General features: G+C 42.8%; 1 protein-coding gene across 3 annotated transcripts in view; it reads left to right on the forward strand.

The window, feature by feature from the left end:
• Window positions 1-17,917, forward strand: part of LOC140725744 (mediator of RNA polymerase II transcription subunit 12-like protein) — a 676,368-nt gene that overhangs the window by 148,495 nt on the left and 509,956 nt on the right. For all 3 annotated transcript variants that reach the window (XM_073041599.1, XM_073041601.1, XM_073041600.1), the window contains exons 9-11: window positions 8,391-8,540; window positions 10,390-10,489; window positions 16,248-16,384. In XM_073041599.1, coding sequence (XP_072897700.1) covers window positions 8,391-8,540; window positions 10,390-10,489; window positions 16,248-16,384 — 387 coding nt within the window. The remainder of the gene's footprint in view (window positions 1-8,390; window positions 8,541-10,389; window positions 10,490-16,247; window positions 16,385-17,917) is intronic.

A 17,917-nucleotide genomic window follows, 5' to 3' on the forward strand; every position in this document is an offset into this window, starting at 1 on the left:
CTCACCCCAGACAGTCTTCCTTCTCCCTCCTCCTACTGGGCAGAAAAGTCAGAAAGCAGGTACTACCAGGTTAAGGACAGCTTCTACCATACTATTTAGTGGTTCTCTATTATGATAAGGTGGACTCCTGACTTCACAGTCTATCTCATTATGGCTTTGAAAATAATTTTCTACCTGCACTGCGCTTTCTCTGTATCTGTACCAGTTTATTCTGTTCTGCCTTGTACTATCTCAATACACTGATGTGCTGAAATGACCTATAAGGATGGTAAGTAAAACAAAGTTTTTCGCTGTACATCCACACATGACAATAAACCAATAATAATGTTCATTATCAGTCCATACAAACTGGAAAGATTAAACCCCGTGTGTTGCCTTGAGTTTGGAGATGTTAAAGGAGACCATTCAATCTTCTAGTAAAATTAGAAAACGCTGGAAAGGCTCAGCATGTCAGGCAGTATCTGTGGAGGGAGGAACCAGGTTATCATTTTACATCAGGTACAGTCAGTCCTGTTGAGTATTTCCAGCCTTTACTAATCTATAGTTTGTCTTTACTATTACACTGTACAGTACTGCCAATGTTCGCATTATGTTTTCAAATAGCCAGACCTCTGGATGAACAATCCTGTAATGGTGGGTTCGAATCCCACCATGGCAGGAATATAAATGCAAGAAATTAGTTCTAAGTTCAAAGTACGTTTATTATAAAAATATGTATACGTTATACAACCTTGAGATTTGTCTTGTAGCAAGCAGCCACGAAACAAGGAAACCCAAAAGAATCCACATAAAAAAAGACTTTTGTACACCCATTGTGCAGAGGGAGAAAAAACACACATCATGCCCATAAAAAAAGAACCTATAAAAATAAAATAAACCTGTGTATAAAAAGAAAACTGTTGAACACTCAACGTGCAGAGAGAGGAGAAAAGATCCTGCAAGCAAATAGTGTTTTGAACTGAAGTCCACAAGAGAATCCCATAGTTCAGCATAAGTAAATCTGGAATTAGAAGACAAACGATCCTTTCATAAATTAACTCCAAGAGAATCCCACATCTGATTCATGATGTCATTCAAAGGATAGGTGCTAACGGGGGCCACATTAGCCTGTATGATACCAGACCCACCGTTGACTTTTAACTGGCGGGGGGGCGGGGGGGCAGTGGGTGGAGCACAGAGTGGGAAGAGGTGGTTTTGATGCCACCAATGTCAACATCCTGTGAACTGGTAGATAAAGAAATAAGACTGCAAGGTATTGCAGAAAGTTGTGAACACTGTCCTGCCCGTCATGGAAACTATCCACCCTTCCATGGATTCCACCTGTATTTCCTACTGGCTCAAGGAAGCAGACAACATAATCAAAGATCCCTTGCCACCCCAGTCATTTTCTCTTCTTCCTTTCTTCCATTGGGTGGAAGATAAAAAAGCTCGAGGACACGTACTATCAGACAACTATCATTAATCCATCAATTGGCTCGATCATCAAGGAACACCACCGTCCAAACCATGCTCTCTTCTTACTGCTACCTTCAGGAAGGACGTACAGGAGCCTTAGGTTGCACACCAGGTTTAGGAATAGTTATACCCTACAACCACCAGGCTCCTGACCAGTGAGGATAACTTCACTCAGCTTGGCACACTGAACACAACCTATTGACTCACTTTCAATGACTCTACAACTCATGATCTGTTATACTGACTTACTTAGTTTTTTATATTTGCGCAGTTTATCTTCTTTTGCACGTAGGTTTGATTGTGTGTAGTTTTTCATTGATTCTATTGTACTTATTTGTTCTACTGTGAATGCTCGCAAGAAAATGATCTCTCAGTAGTATATGGTGACACATACATTAATAAATTTAATGTGAACGTTGGAATTCTGTCCTGTTATTATACTTTTCCTGAATGGATCTCTAGTACAATAATGGACTCGTGATCTTTCCATCTACCTTGCACTGGCTCTTGCACTTTATTTAACTCCGTGCACTGCACTTTCTATGTAACTATAACACTATATTCTGCATTCTGTTATCATTTTTCCTTTCGTACCACCTCTGAGCTTGTGTGTGGAGGAATCTGTTTGGAGAGAATGCAAAGTTATTCACTGTATCTTGGTACTTGTGACAACAGTAGAGAAATTCAGAATCAGGTCTATTATCACTGACATACTATCGATTTTTTTTGTTACAGTAATACTCTACATTACAATAAAAATATTAAAAATAAATGAGTAGTACAAAACAGGAGCAAAATAGTGAGGTTCATGGACTGTTCAGAAGTCTGATGGCAGAGGGGAAGATGCTCTTCCTAAAATGTTGAATGTGTGTCTTCAGGCTCCTGTGCCTGCTTCCTGATTGTAATAATAGGAGGCTGTGCCCTGGATGGTGAGGGCCCATAATGATGGACACTGCTTTCTTGAGGCATTGCCTTTTGACTATGTCATTGATAGTGGGGAGGCTCGTGCCCAGGATGGAGCTGGCTGAGTTTACAAACCTGTGGCGTTGTCCACTCCGGCACATTGGTGACGCAACCTGGCAGACTGCTCCCCGTGGCACTTCTGTAGAAATCCGTCCGTCTTTGGTGATGTACCAAATCTCCTTCAAACTTATCGATACAGTTAAATCTCATTACCTTGGGCCCAGGATTACCAGTTAAGTAGATATAAAAGAAAAGATAATTTGAAGAATGTGGAAGTGACTTTTTACCCCTCTCAGATTATGCTAGTATTTCCACTCTAGCTGAGCCAATGAAGCAGATTTGTGACAAAAATTTCCAAAGATCATAATCTGCTTTGTGTCCCTGGTACACCAGACTTCCATCAGAGGTTATGAATGTGGTTGGACTTGGTCCTGCCCTGTGGTATATGTTATCAAGCAATGGTCATCATCTCTTTCTCTCTCATTCAGCAAGTCTCCCGAGGATGACTCCATCTACACTTCCCACCATTTATCCAGCTAAGGGCTCCTCCGACAGTCCATTTGGTTGCATTTGATAACCTTGCAAGCCATCTCCACCTCCTTTTCAGCACGCGGGCACAAGGATTATATTCGTAAAACTCTTGTTTAGAAAATTCTGAGGATCTTCTTGACAAAATCTCTTGCTTGCAAAACTCTTCTTATTGTAGTTTTCCACCGTTCTGAGCCACACAACATAATGAGGAAGCGACTGTAGCGTAGCAGTTAGTGCGAGGCTATGATAGCGTTGGAGTTTGGAGTTCAGTTCCGGGGCGGTCTGTAAGGAATTTGTATGTCCCTCCCCATCAAGGCATCGGTTTCCCCTGGATGCTCTGGTTTCCTCCCACAGTCCAAAGCCATATCGGTTAGTAGGCTAATTGGTTCTTGTAAATTGTCCTGTAAATAGGCTATGGATAAATAAGTGGGTTTCTGGGTGGTGCAGTTCATTGGACCAGAAGAGCCTGTTCTGCACTGTATCTCTAACTAAAATAAATAAAATGACGTCACATGGAGGGAATCGCAGTTGAAGTTTCTTGGCTTTATCTCCATTACCACTTCCTTTGATATCCAGATGTTTCTCAGCTTGAGCTCTCTACGTCTCTCTTTTCTGTTTCGATCTTACTTCCCAGGTTAGTAAGTTCACTCAGTTTTTCAGCAGACGTGTTGGAGGTGGCAGGGCTGCTGTTTGGCCTTTGACTTGTGCCTAAATTGCAAGGAAAGATAGATTTAGTTGATGGAAAAAATAATTTGAGTCAACATGAATGGTCTCAATGGTAATAATGTTCTTGGGCTTGAAATGTAATTACATAGTTGAAGTGGAGTGTCTTGGGACTGCATTTGTATAAATTTTCCAAACTCTTGACCAACTATAATTTCTCCTTCCACAATCAATTCCTTGCTTTTCAAGTTCAAGTTCGAGTTTACCATTATTCAATCATACACACGTATACAGCGAAATGAAACAACATTTTTCTGGGGCCAGGGTATAAAACACAGTACGTGTATCACATACAGTACATAAAATAATATTAACAGACAAAAATTCTATAAATGTACAAGATGTAAAATGCAAATAAGACTGTAAGACAGAGGAACAGAATTAGACCAATCCATCATTCCATCATCGCTGATTTATGATCTGTCTCAACCCCATTCTCCTGCCTTTTCCCTGTAACCTTGACACCCTGCCTAATCAAGAACCTATCAATCTTAGCTTTGAATATACTCAATGACTTAACATCTGTAGCTGTCTGTGGTAATGAATTCCACAGATTCACCACCCTCTAGCCAAATAAATTCCTTCACATCTCTGTTCTAAATGGATGTCTCTCTATTTTGAGGCCATACCCTCTGGTCCTAGACTCGCCAACTACAGGAAACATCCTCTCCACGTCCACTCTGTCTAGTCCTTTCACTGTTGACAGGCTTCAGTGAGATCCTCCCCCCCTCATTCTTTTAAACTCCAGGGACTGCAAGCCCAGAGCCATCAAACAATCCTGATACATTAACCCTTTTATTCCCGGAATCATTCTTGTGAACTTCCTCTAGACTCTCGCCAATGCCAACACATATTTTCTTAGATAAGAGACCCAAAACTGCTCACAATACTCCGAGTGAGGTCTGACCAATGCCTTTTAATGCCTCAGCATCACATCCTTGCTCCTACATTCTTGTCACCTCGAAATGAATGTGAACGTTGCATTTGGCTTCCTTACCACCAACTCAATCTGCACGATAACCTTTAGGGAATCCTGCACAAGGACGCCCAAGGCCCTTTGCACCTCCAATTTTTGAATTTTCTCCCCATTTAGAAAATAGTCTACGCCTTTATTTCTTCTACCAACGTGCATGACCAGATGCACTTTGCCATCAAAGCCATCAATTAAAAGATGTGGTCCCAATACCAACCCCTGAGGAACAGCACTTGTCACCAGCAGTCAACCAGAAAAGCCCCCTTTATTCCAACTCTTTGCCTCCTGCCAGCCGGCCATGCTAATACCTTCTAATACCATAGGCTCTTGTTAAGCAACCTCATGTGCAGCACCTTGTCAAACTATTTACAACATATAGTTAACTATACAACACAAAGCAACATACAGTATCATTAAATCTATAATGCTACTGACACTGTCATCAGTAATACACTGTGTGTTAGCAGGGTGTTCAGAGTTACTGCAAGTTTGTTACTATAACACCATTCAATCAGCCAATCTATCTCACTGTTGTGCACTTCCTTGTCAACTGCTGATATTTTACCAACAACTGTGAAGTTGTAGATGGCATTTGAGCTCTATGCGGTCACAAGTGTAGAGGCAATAGGACAGTGGCTAAGCATGCATCCTTGAAGTGAGAACGTGTTGAATGTCAGAGAGGAGGAGATGTTATCACCAATCTATTCTGAACTTGGTCTTCTGATGACGAAGCCAAGGATCCATTGTCAGAGGGGAGGTACAGCGGCCCAGCATTAGAAGCTTAGTAATTAATACTAAGGAGATGATGGTATCGAATGCTGGGCTCATTAAACAGAAGCCATTTGTGCTTTGCTGTTGTCTAGGTGCTTCAAAGCAAAGGGGAGAGCCAGTGAGATCGTGTCTGCGGTAAACCTGTTGTGGGGGTAGTTGAATTGCAGTGGGTACAGGTCTTTGCACAGGCAGAAGTTAATTCGAGCTGTAACCAACTTCATCAAGTACTTCATTGTGCTAGACGTGAGTGCAACTGGGCAATAGTTGTTGAGGCAGCTCACCCTGCTCTTCTTGGGCACCGGTATGATTGTCGCCCTTCTGAAGCAGGTGGGAACGTCTGACTGCATCAGTGAGAGGGTGACGATGTCCTTGAACACTCCTGCCGGTGGGTTGGCACGAGTCTTCAGTACCCGATCAGGTACACACCTTGTAAGAATTCACCCTTTTGAAAGATGTTCTGATGACTGCCTCTGAGACAGAGATCACAGGGTCACCAGATGCTGTGGGAATTCACAAAGGTGTAGTTTTATTCTCTTTTTCAAAGTGTGCATAAAAGGCGTTGAGTTTAACTAGGAATGAAGCAACTCAGCCATTTATGCTGTTAGGTTTTGCTTTAAAGGAAGTAATGACATACGAACCCTGCCAGAGCTGCTGTGCATTCAGTTGTATTGTGTCTCCAATTTCAAATGGAATTGCCTTTTTGCTCTTACAATGGCCTTCCTTATACCATACCTGGACTTCTTGTAGGTATGACTCTCCGATCTTGAAAACCACAGATCTATCAGGGGCGAATGGCCAAGCTGGTTCAAGTTCACAGGAAGGCGACAGCAACTCAGATAATCATGCATTACAACGGTGGTGTGCAGAAGAGCATCTCTGTATGCACAACACTTTGAACATTGAAATACATGAGGGGCAGCAGCGGAAGACCACAGACATACACTCTGTAACCACTCGATTTAGGTTCGGGAGGTACTGAGTTTATGTGGAAAGAACTGCCAGAGGAAATGGTGGTAGCAGGTGCAATAACAACTTTGAGGAGACATTTGGACAGATGCATGGATTGGAAGGTTATGAGTCAACACACTGGGAAATAGGACTAGCTTGGACAGGGCATCTTGTCCTGGACCGTTGAACTAATGGACCTATTTCAGTGCTCTATGTCTATAATATTTGGCCTTTCCTGGAAATTCCATTCATTTTCTGTTGAAACCAATATCTTTGTGCATGGTGCGTTGCTGGTGATGAAAGGAATTCACTAAGTTTGAAGAGTGCCTGTTCTTTCATTATTATTCTGTTGTTGTGTAACAGAAATCGTTTACTAGCGTTCGAAAACTGTTTCTGACTTGCACTCATTTATATTCTCCTATCTCTACTTGTTTGCTGAACTGTCGTGGGTTCTGTTTAAACAAAGCTTAGACGTTAAACCTCCAAGGAGACGGCAACCTTGTCGTGGGGTGAGGAAGCTTGCTCACTCAATTGGCAGACTGTGTTGGTTGGAGTCAGGGCCTTGTGCTTTGGCTCTTGGTAGGGTCACCTCTGCCAAACAGGTCAAAGAGTAGAGGTCAGACCAAGAGTAGTCCACTGGTCCCCCAGTTTCAGGGGTTCAGCTCAGGGCTGACAGCCCTGATTGGTCAAAGAAATTATTGCAGAAATGGCAATGAAGAATCCTTCTATATCTGTTGGTGATGGTGTACCCTGAACCACACCTGGGGCACAATAGAGAAGATGGCCAAGGACAGACAGAGATAGACATTGCCAGTGGCATAATGGGCAGTAAATAAGTAAGTTAGATATTAATAAAAACACAAAATGCTGGCAGAGCTCAGCAGGCCAGACAGCATCTATGGGAGGAGGTAGTGACGATGTTTCGGGCCGAAATCCCTCCTGATGAAGGGTTTCGGCCCAAAACGTCGTCTCAACCTCCTCCTGTAGATGCTGTCTGGCCTGCTGAGCTCTGCCAGCATTTTGTGTTTTTATTTATTTCCAGCATCTGCAGATTCACTCGTGTTGCCTTTAAGTTAGATATTATCCTGCTTTTGTAAATAAACACATCCTACTATGTATTCTTGGATAATGGCTATAGTAATACAACATACACACAAAATGCTGGTGGAACTCAGCAGGCCAGGCAGCATCTATGAAAAAGAGTCAATAGTCAAGACGTTTCAGGCTGAGATCCTTCATCAGGACTCCTTATCTAGTGGCTAAATTAATCATTTAGATCTCTGTAACTATGTTTTGTAAGATAAGATTAGCTTTATTTGTTACATGTACGTCAAAACATTGAAACATACAGTGAAATACGTTGCTTATGCCAAGTCAAATCAACGAGGATTGTGCACATTTCTGGCACCGGCGTTGCACGCCCACAGCTCACTAACTGGACCCCGTACGTCTTTGGAATGTGAGAGTAACCTGGAGCAACCGGAGGAAGCCCTCACTGTCATGGGGAAAATGTGCAAACACCTCACAGGCGTGGCGGGGTTCAAGATTGTTTGTTGTCATTTCCGGTACACAAATGTAAAGAAAAATGAACTAGTTGTTACTCTGGATCCAATGAGGTATTAAAAACACAATAAGATGTAGATGGCAATAATTCAAATAAACTATATTTATTTTTGATGTACATATATATGTGTGTGTGTATATTGTATATCTATAAAGAGATGCTAGGTGCAGGAGGTCTGTACATAAGATGACTCCAACAAGAGATGATAAAGTCGTGGGGGAGGTGTTGATCAGGGGATAGTAATTGTTTTTGAGTCAGTTAGTCATGGTGTGGACACTACATAGCCTCCTCCCTGATGGGAGGATTGGTGATTGCTGGCAGTGTGAATTAATGCACTATCTGCTATGCTACCAGGCTGTCCACTTTGTTGTTGTTGTCGCTGTTTTAATTGCACAGTAGATTTTAATGATTTAAATATCTGTATCAATTGACTGCAAAGCTCGATTTTTGTTATTTCTACAGACAATAACTGTGTGTTGCCCCAGTGCCTTGGTGTGGAATTATTCCACGAATGAGAACAAGAGCAGCAATCCTGGATCACCGCTTGATCTTCTCCAGGTGGCCCCATCGTGTTTACCTATGCCAGGAGGGAATTCCACCTTCAATAAACAGGTACAGGTGGACGCACTGGTGTGCCGTGTTCTCCCAAGTGTATTTGGTGTTACTCAGCTGGAATGGTGGATGCTTCGGGATTAACACAAACTGGAAATGTAGGGTAGAGTGTGTTGTCACCTGGTCACTTTGTGTCAGTGGTCACTCAGTCTCCACACTTGGTCTTGATGTCCATGAAAAACACTTTGGAAGGGCTGGACTGTAACAAGCAGGTAGACACAAAGAGGATGTGCGAGGCCAAGCAGCGTCTGTGGAGGGAAATGCTTTAAGTCAAAACTTTTTGTTATAAAGTTCAAAGTAAATTTATTTTCCAAGTATGTATATGTCACTATATACTACCTTGAGGTTCATTTTCTTGCACGCATTCAAAGTCGAACAAAGAAATACAGTAGAATCCATGAAAAACTACACACGAACAAAGGCCGATAAGCACCAAGGTACAAAGGAAGACAGACTGTGCAGATACGAAGAAAAACAAATAATAATAATAATAAATAAGTAAATAAGTATTACTGAGAACATGAGTTGTAGAGTCCTTGAAAGTGAGTCCATAGGTTGTGTTCTGTGAATAGTTTAGTGTTGAAGTGAGTGAAGTTATCCATGCCGGTTCAGAAGCATGATGGTTGAAGCACGATAACTATTTCTGAATCTGTGGGACCTAAGGCTCCTGTCCCTCCTTCCCAATGATGGCAACAAGAAGAGAGCTTGGGCTGGTTGGTGGGGGTCCTTGGCAATGGATACTGCTTTTTTTTGTAGTAACGCTTCTTGCAAATGTGCTCAATGGTGGGGAGGGCTTTGCCTGTGAGAGATTGGGCTGCTTGAGAGATTGAGTCACTTGGGCCTGTACCTGCTGGAATTCAGAAGAGTGAGAGGAGATCTTATAGGAACATACACAATTATGAAAGGGATAGATAAGATAGAGGCAGGAAAGTTGTTTTCACTGGTAGGTGAGACTGTAACTAAGGGGCATAGCCTCAAGATTCAGGGGAGTAGATTTAGGATGGAGTTGAGGAGGAACTGCTTTTCCCAGAGAGTGGTGAAACTGTGGAATTCTCTGCCCAATGAAGCAGTGGAGGCTATCGGTAAATATATTTAAGACAAGGTTGGATAGATTTTTGTATAGTAGGGGAATTAAGGGTTATAGAGAAAAGGCAGGTGGGTGGAGATGAGTCCATGGCCAGATCAACCATGATCTTATTGAATGGCAGAGCAGGCTCGACGGGCCAGATGGCCGACTCCTGCTCCTGTTTCTTATGTTCTTATGCTTCCACCATTTTTGTAGGCTTTTCTATTCTTGGGCATTGATGTTATCATACCAAATACATAGATGTTCATAGAAGCAAGTGTCACATTTGCAGGAAGTGCACACATAAATAAAGTTTTTAATACATTAAACACGAGGAAATCTGCAGATGCTGGAAATTCAAACAACACACACACAAAATGCTGGTGGAACACAGCAGGCCAGGCAGCATCTATAAGGGGAAACACTGTCGACGTTTCGGGCTGAGACCCTTCGTCAGGACTAACTGAAAGGAAAGATAGTAAGAAATTTGAAAGTAGTGGGGGGAGGGGGAAATGCGAAATGATAGGAGAAGACCGGAGGGGGTGGGATGAAGCTAAGAGCTGGAAAGGTGATTGGCGAAAGTGATACAGAGCTGGAGAAGGGAAAGGATCATGGGACGGGAGGCCTCGGGAGAAATTTAATACATTGAGACTTTTATGACTATAGCTCAGATTGTGTTCAGACACATAGACACAGATGCCGTGGACATGCACTTTATCTTGCACTCTGCATTGCAAGTTTATTCCCTTTTGGTGAATACTAAATGTTATCTCGATGCTTTAGGTCCGAGCCAAAATTTATGAAGTGGAGAAGCAGATCAAGCAACGAGGCCGAGCCGTGGAAGTCCGATGGTCCTTTGACAAATGTCAGGAGTCCACTGCAGGTAAAGTGGTTTCCACCGTCACAAAGTACTGCAGATCAACTCCATCCCATCCCTTGTGTGACAAAGCCCTTTATCTACAATACCTCCAGTCACCCCAGCAAACTTGATTGTTACAAGTTGTTGTGATTGCACCAGGACAATAACTTGTTCACATCCTGGTCGTGCTTAGATTTGATCGCCTCTGGTGATGACAGTGGTGTCATCTGCTTTGACTGATGGATCACTGGAGACGGTCAGTGGTATATAGTGAAAGTAGGAGGAGAGGGAGCACAGTACTGTGGAAAACTGTTTATCTGGGTTGATTCAGTATTGGTATTTGTCAGCCCTGATTACCTTCTCTAGCTTGTATGTGGGCAGTACAAGATTTAAGAACTATTATAAGTTACAGCACAAAATAAAATAAATAGTGCAAGAGAGTGAGGTATTCATGGACCGTTCCGAAATCTGATGGCACAGGGAAAGAGCTGTTTCTAAAACACTGAGCGTGAGCCTTCAGGCTCCCGTATCTCCTCCCTGATCGTAGTAATAAGATGAGGGCTTGTGGGGGTCCTTAATACTGGGTGTTGCCTTGCAGAGGCACTGCCTTCTCTAAGTGTCTTTGATGGTGGGGAGTCTTGTGTCCGTGATGAAGCTGCAGGAATCTAAGACACTTTACAGCCTCTTTTGATCCTGTGCACTGTGATGCAACCAGTCAAAATACCCTCCACAATTCATCTTTAGAAATTTGCTAGAGCTTTTGGTGACAGGGACACAAAACTTTGGAGATGCTCAAATCCGGAGGAACAAAAACTACTGTTGGAGGAGCTCAGTGCATCAGGCAGTTTCTGTGTGGAAGGAGGGCAGGGAATAGATAATTAACATTTCAGGTCAAGTCATTTCATTTGGAAGGGTTTCAAATCAAAATGGTCTTTGACCCAGGGGTCAAGTGATCTCCTTCATTGCTACCACAAGTAAATTGACTCTTTTCTCGTAAATTTTTCACCTTTGAGTTTCTTGATAGCTAGATCTTCAACAAGAAGTCTGTCATAGAAGAAAAGCTCCTTCTAACTTTGAAACTAGATCTGAGTAACAGAATTGTGAGGCTTTGGGGTCTCTTTGATCCCTCCCTCCTCATCCAGCTCCCACATAATCCTGACGTAGGATGCCACTATAGCATAGTGGTTATTGTGATGCTATTTTAGCTCAGGGCATTCCAGAGTTCAGAGATCAGAGTTCAGTGTCTGGTGCCCTCTGGAAGGACTTTGTACATTCTCTCTATTTCCTCTGGGTGCTCTGGTTTCCTTCCACAGTGCAAAAACATACTGGTTGGAAGGTTAATTACTCATTGTAAGTTGTCCCATGATTAGTCTAGTGGTAAATGGGTGGCTTACAGGGCAGCGTGGCTTGATAGGCTGGAAGGACCTGATCCGTGCTGCATTTCTAAATAAATAAATAGTAATGGCCATTGAACAGCAGTCTGATCGCTGATAAAACCTTCTAGAGAAGCTAAGGGTATCATGTGGGCAAAGGCCCACTTTAGTCTTTGTTCTTTGCTAATGGCACCTGCCCCGTAAAGTTGACACATATCCTGATGAGGATCAGCTGTCTGATGGGCCAATAGCTCTACGTGGTCGGATGTACAACAGAGGAGTGACTCCCCAATAGTGAACAGAAAACCTTTGATTCTTTGAAAACTAGTTTTCCGGTGTCCCCTTTCTCCTTATGAATCATAATGAGAATCAGGTTTGGTATCACTGACAGTGGCCACTTTGAGGTACAGGTGATGCCTAATAAAAAGGCCACTGAGTGTATGTTCAAGGTTCAATTCGTCGTGTGTTCAGAGATGCTTTTTTATACACCGCTGTTGTAATGCTTGGCTATTTGAGTTACTGTCACTTTCCTATCAACTGGAACGGTCTGGTCATTCTCCTCTGACCTCTCTCATTAACAAGGTGCTTTCGCCCAAAGAACTGCTGCTCACTGGCTGTTTTGTGCATCATTCTCTGTAAAATATCCAGCAGGGGTTCATGACCCGGGGTCCGCGGACCCCTCAGTTAATGGTAGAGGTTCATGGCACAAAAAACGTTGGGAACCCCTACTCTAGAGACGGTTGTATGTGGAAGTCCCAGGAGATCAGCAATTTCTGAGATACTCAAACCACCCCATCTGGCACCAACAATTATTCCACAGTCAAAGTTGCTTAGATCTCATTTCTTCCCCAGACTGACATTTGGTCTGAACAGCAACTGAACCTCTTGACCATGTCTACATGCTTACCGTGCTTACTGTTGCCAAATGATTGGCTGATTAGATACTTGCATTAACGAGCAGGTGTACAGGTGGACCTAATGGACAATGAGTGTATTTTTATATAAAAGAGGTCGTATTATTGGGTTTGTTTTCTGCGGACGTTTTTTGATATGCCAGTCCACTGATCTTCTTCTTTATGGCATGTTCAATGTTTCTGAGCAGTAAGCAAGTCTACAGACTGACACCTACAGAATACTGGAGGAAATCAGCAGGTCACACAGCATCTATAGAAAGGAATAAAGAGTCAACATTTTGGACGACACTCTTTATCAGGGAATGTCAACTCAATTCCTTTCCATAAATGCTGCCTTACCTGCTGAATCCTTTGAGCATTTTATGTGTGCTATTTAAACTAAAAGCTGCTAAAAGGACACTCAAAGCTGCTACGCAGGTTGACTCTGTGGATAAGAAAGCGTGCGGCTTTCATCAATCGTGGAATTGAATTTAGGAGCCGAGAGGTAATGTTGCAGCTATATAGGACCCTGGTCAGACCCCACTTGGAGTACTATGCTCAATTCTGGTCACCTCACTATAGGAAGGTCGTGGAAACCATAGAAAGGGTGCAGAGTAGATTTACAAGGATGTTGCCTGGATTGGGGAGCATGCCTTATGAGAATAGGTTGAGTGAACTCGACCTTTTCTCCTTGGAACAATGAGGATGAGAGGTGACCTGATAGAGGCGTTTAAGATGATGAGAGGCATCGATCGTGTGGATAGTCACAGGCTTTTCCCCAGGGCTGAATTGCCTAGCACGAGAGGGCATAGTTTTAAGGTGCTTGGAAGCAGGTAGAGAAGAGATGTCAGGGGTAAGTTTTTTACACAGAGAGTGGTGAGTGTGTGGAATGGGCTGCTGGCGACGGTGGTGGAGGCAGAAAAGGTAGGGTATTTTAAGAGACTCCTGGATGGCTACATGGAACTTAGAAAAAAATAGAGGGCTATAGGTAAAGCCTGGGTAGTTCTAAGGTAGGGACATGTTCGGCACAGCTTTGTGGGCTGAAGGGCCTGTGTTGTGCTGTAGGTTTTCTATGTTTCTAATACATTTCAAAAATTCTCTGTATATTCTCTTCACCTGGACCCCAGCGGTTCAATCTATGGCCTGTAAAGAGCTTTTAAAGATAGTATTAATGATTAAATGTTGTATGGCATTCATCAATGCTAGGAACGGTAAATAAAACATCACAGAGAGGAATGGAGAGTCAATGAGACTCTTCATCAGGACTGAAAAGGAAGGGAAAGACATCAGAATGAAGTGGTGGCTGTGGGGGTCGGGGAAGAGCAGAAGGATTGTAAGCTAGAAGCTGGTAAGTGAAGCCAGTTGAGGAGGAAGGTTAGGTGGGTAGGAAAGTGGGATGGAGTGAGGAGCTGGGAGGTGATAGGTGGAAAAGTTAAAGGGCTGAAGCGGAAGGAGTCTAATCGGAGAGGAGAGTTGACCAAAGGAGAAAGGGAAGGAGGAGGGGCACCAGAGGGAGGTGATGGGTGGGTGAGGAGAGGAGGAAGGGGTAAGAGGGGAGCCAGAGTGGTTAATGGAAAAAGAGAGACGAGGAGGAGGGGGAAATTACCGGAAGTTAGAGAAATCGATGTCCACGTTGGAGGTGTTGGTCTTCAAACCTGACAGTAGCCTGATCATGGCAGTAGAAGAGGACATGGATCAACGCGTCAGTTAAAATAGTGGCCACTGGGAATTCCTGCTCGTTGTGGACATAGCAAGGGTGCTTGACAAAGTGGTCCTGCGGGGATATATGGGTCCACCATTCGAGTTCAGAAGACTGTACAATACTACTTTGCCATTAGGTGGAGCCCTCGAGCACATTCCTGGCTGCTGCTGGCAGACTTCTCGTTTTGTGGGATACTGACATTGAAGACAGCTTATTAAATCTTACAGCCCAGGAGTAGGCTGTTTACATATGGTTCCCTGCGGTGGCTATTGAACAAAGCTCTGCAATTACTCATTCTCTATCCCGAGGCCCTCTCTGGAATCTAGTGAAGCAAACGATGCTACTGGAGGAACTCAGAGGGTCGAGCAGCATCTGGGGGAGGAAAGGGATTGTTAACATTTGAATCGAAGTCCTGCACTTGACCCGAAACATTGACAACTCTTTTCCGCTGAGCTCTTTCACTAGGTGTTTTGTTGCTCTATAAATACACACAGTGGCCATTTACACTTGCACACCTACGTGTTAATGCAAGTACCTCATCAGCCAATCACGTGGCAGCAGCTCAGTGGGTAATGCACACAGGCATGGTCAAGAGGTTCAGTGGTGATTTAGATCAAAAATCAGAATGGGGATGAAATGTAATTTAAGTGACTTTGATTGTGGAATGATTGTTGGTGCCAGATGGGGTGGTTTGATAATCTCAGAAACTGCTGGATCTCCTGGGATTTTCATGCACAATGGTCTTTAGAGCTTACAGAGAATGGTGCAAATACAAAACAAAAGAAATTTAGTGAGTGGAATGAGAGAGATTACCCATCTTGTAAAGACACTGCGTAGAAGAAGGCAATGACAAGCCACTTCGGTAGAAAAAATTTGCCAGGAACAATCGTGGTCACTGAAAGACCGTGATTGCCCACATCATAGGATGTGGCACGGAATGAACAAACCCTATTGTTGCTGGGATTCAGAATGTGAGCAGAAAGAGTATAGAGTTGTAAATCTTCAGAATTGAAGAATTAACCCAAGACTTTTCATGCAGGGAAATAATCTTCTGAAAATTCGCTCATATGCCACTGTAATTTTGAGCAGAGATGATCATTGATTAATGAATTATTAACAATAATTCTGGGCTATTTTAAGGAAAATGGATGAGTCATGTTACTTATTTATGTCTATTAATGGCTTCACTATTAATAAAAGTGTAACAGAGTCAAAGTGAAATAAATGAAGCATTTTCAAAAATCTGTTCAAAATTATTAATATTAATCTTTTAAGAAGAAAATTGAAAAATAACTAGAATTGTATTGTAGCTATCCAAATACTGATGCGTACACCATGTCTGTGAGGATTTTCCAATGCAAATCATCCAATATCATGTGTTATCGCAGCTGTCTGGCTGCCACCAAGCCATCATAAGACACCTCTTTGCTTTTGGGTTGTAAAAAAAAATCTGCCTCTTTATTTGGCAGGAAAGATAATCTTTTTAAAAATGTATGGGGTTTAAAGAATCAAAGGTGACAGTGCATGTTAAACCGTGCTGTCAAAATTTTTGAGTGTGTCATCTTAGGCTCATGTGCCATAGGTTCGCCACCCTTGCTTCTAGTCTATGTGGCTGAAGATTTCATATTATTGGCGTATGTCACAAAATTTGTTATTATGCAGTAGTAGTACTTTGCAATACATAATAAAAACTGTGCATCAAAGTAAGTATGTTTGATAAAAAGGTTAAATTAAAGAAGTAGTGCAAAACAAGAAAACAGGTTCCATTTAATAATGTGCTTTTTCTTGCTGCTTCCATTTTATTTTTCTTACAGGTTTTACAATCAGTAAAGTCTTGCACACATTGGAAGTCCTGGATCGCCATTGCTTTGACAGATCTGATTCCAGTAACTCCCTGGATAGCCTTGATCACAAGATATTTGGTTCAAGTCAGGGCAAGGAGAGCCAAGAGGTGAGTGGTTGTAGTACCTTTTGTGTTCGTTACCAGGGAAATATGCCATGGAACTTGACATGAAATATTCACTAGAATTCAGAAGAATGAGGGGTGACCTAATTGAAACCTATCGAATGATGAAAGGCCCTGATTGAGAGAATGTGGAGAAGATGTTTTCTATAGTGGGGAAGTTTAGGACCAGCAGGGCACAGCCTCAGAATAGAAGGATGTCCCTTTATAACAGAGATAAGGAGAAACTTCTTTAGCTAGATGGTGGTGAATCTGTGGAATTCATTGCTATGGATGGCTGTGGAGGCCAAGTCATTGGGTATTTTTTTTAAAGGTTGATATGGTCTGCTGATTTAGCCAAAGGGATAAGTACAACAGAGTTTACAGAGAATGGTGTGAAAAATGACGCAGGAAGAAAGAGTGAGGAGGTCCTGAAGAGTGAGCATAGAGAGCTTGGTAGGAAGTTAAAAAGCAGGACCTCGAGGGTGGTAATCTCAGGATTGCTACCTGTGCCACGTGCCAGTGAGGGTAAGAATAGGATGCTCTGGAGGATAAACACGTGGCTGAGAAATTGGTGTAGGGGGCAGGGTTTCAGATTTCAGGATCATTGGGACCACTTCTGGGGTAGGTGGGACCTGTACAAGAGGGATGGGTTACACCTGAACTACAGGGGGACCAATATCCTTGCAGGGAGGTTTGTTAGTGCTATTGGGAGGGGTTTAAACTAGATTTGCAGGGGGATGGGAACCAGAGACCCAGTGCAGATAGTGGAATGGGATTGAAAATAAATGATGTTAAAGTTCATGCAAAGTCACAAATAGAAGGTTTGTGTGTGGTGATAATAATCTTCTGAGGTGTGTCTGTTTCAATGTGAGGAGTATTGTGGGGAAGGCTGACGAGCTGAGAGAGTGGATTGACACGTGGAATTATGACATTGTAGCCATTAGTGAAACTTGGCTACAGGAGGCGCAGGACTGGCAGCTTAATGTTCCAGGGTTCCGATGTTTCAGACGTGATAGAAGCAGAAGGATGAAGGGTTGGGGGGGGGTGGGGTGGCATTGCTAGTCAGGGAAAATGTTACAGCAGTGCTCAAGCAGGACAGATTAGAGGGCTTGTCTACTGAGGCCAAATGGGTGGAGCTGAGAAACAGGAAAGGTATGACCACATTAATGTGGTTATATTATAGACAACCCAATAGTCAGTGAGAATTGGAGGAGCAAATCTGCAGAGAGATAGCAGACAGCTGCAGGAAACATAAAGTTGTGATAGTAGGGGATTTTAATTTTCCACATATTGATTGGGTCTCCCATACTGTTAAAGGTCTAGACGGGTTTGAGTTTGTAAAATGTGTTTTTTTTTACTGAATGCAATATCTTTCCAGTTGTTAGATGTAATGTTGGATTTCGTCAGGCTAATTTTGATGTTATACTTGAAGCTTTTCTTTTGCCCATCAGGGGCTCACTGATGTTCCTTCAACTGGGAGTCAAGGATCTGTTTGCGGAGTTGTGAGTTAGGTATCTGGAGCACACTGGAAGCCGTATA

This window comes from Hemitrygon akajei, chromosome 3 (genome assembly GCF_048418815.1).
Source record: "Hemitrygon akajei chromosome 3, sHemAka1.3, whole genome shotgun sequence".
Lineage (NCBI taxonomy): Eukaryota > Metazoa > Chordata > Chondrichthyes > Myliobatiformes > Dasyatidae > Hemitrygon > Hemitrygon akajei.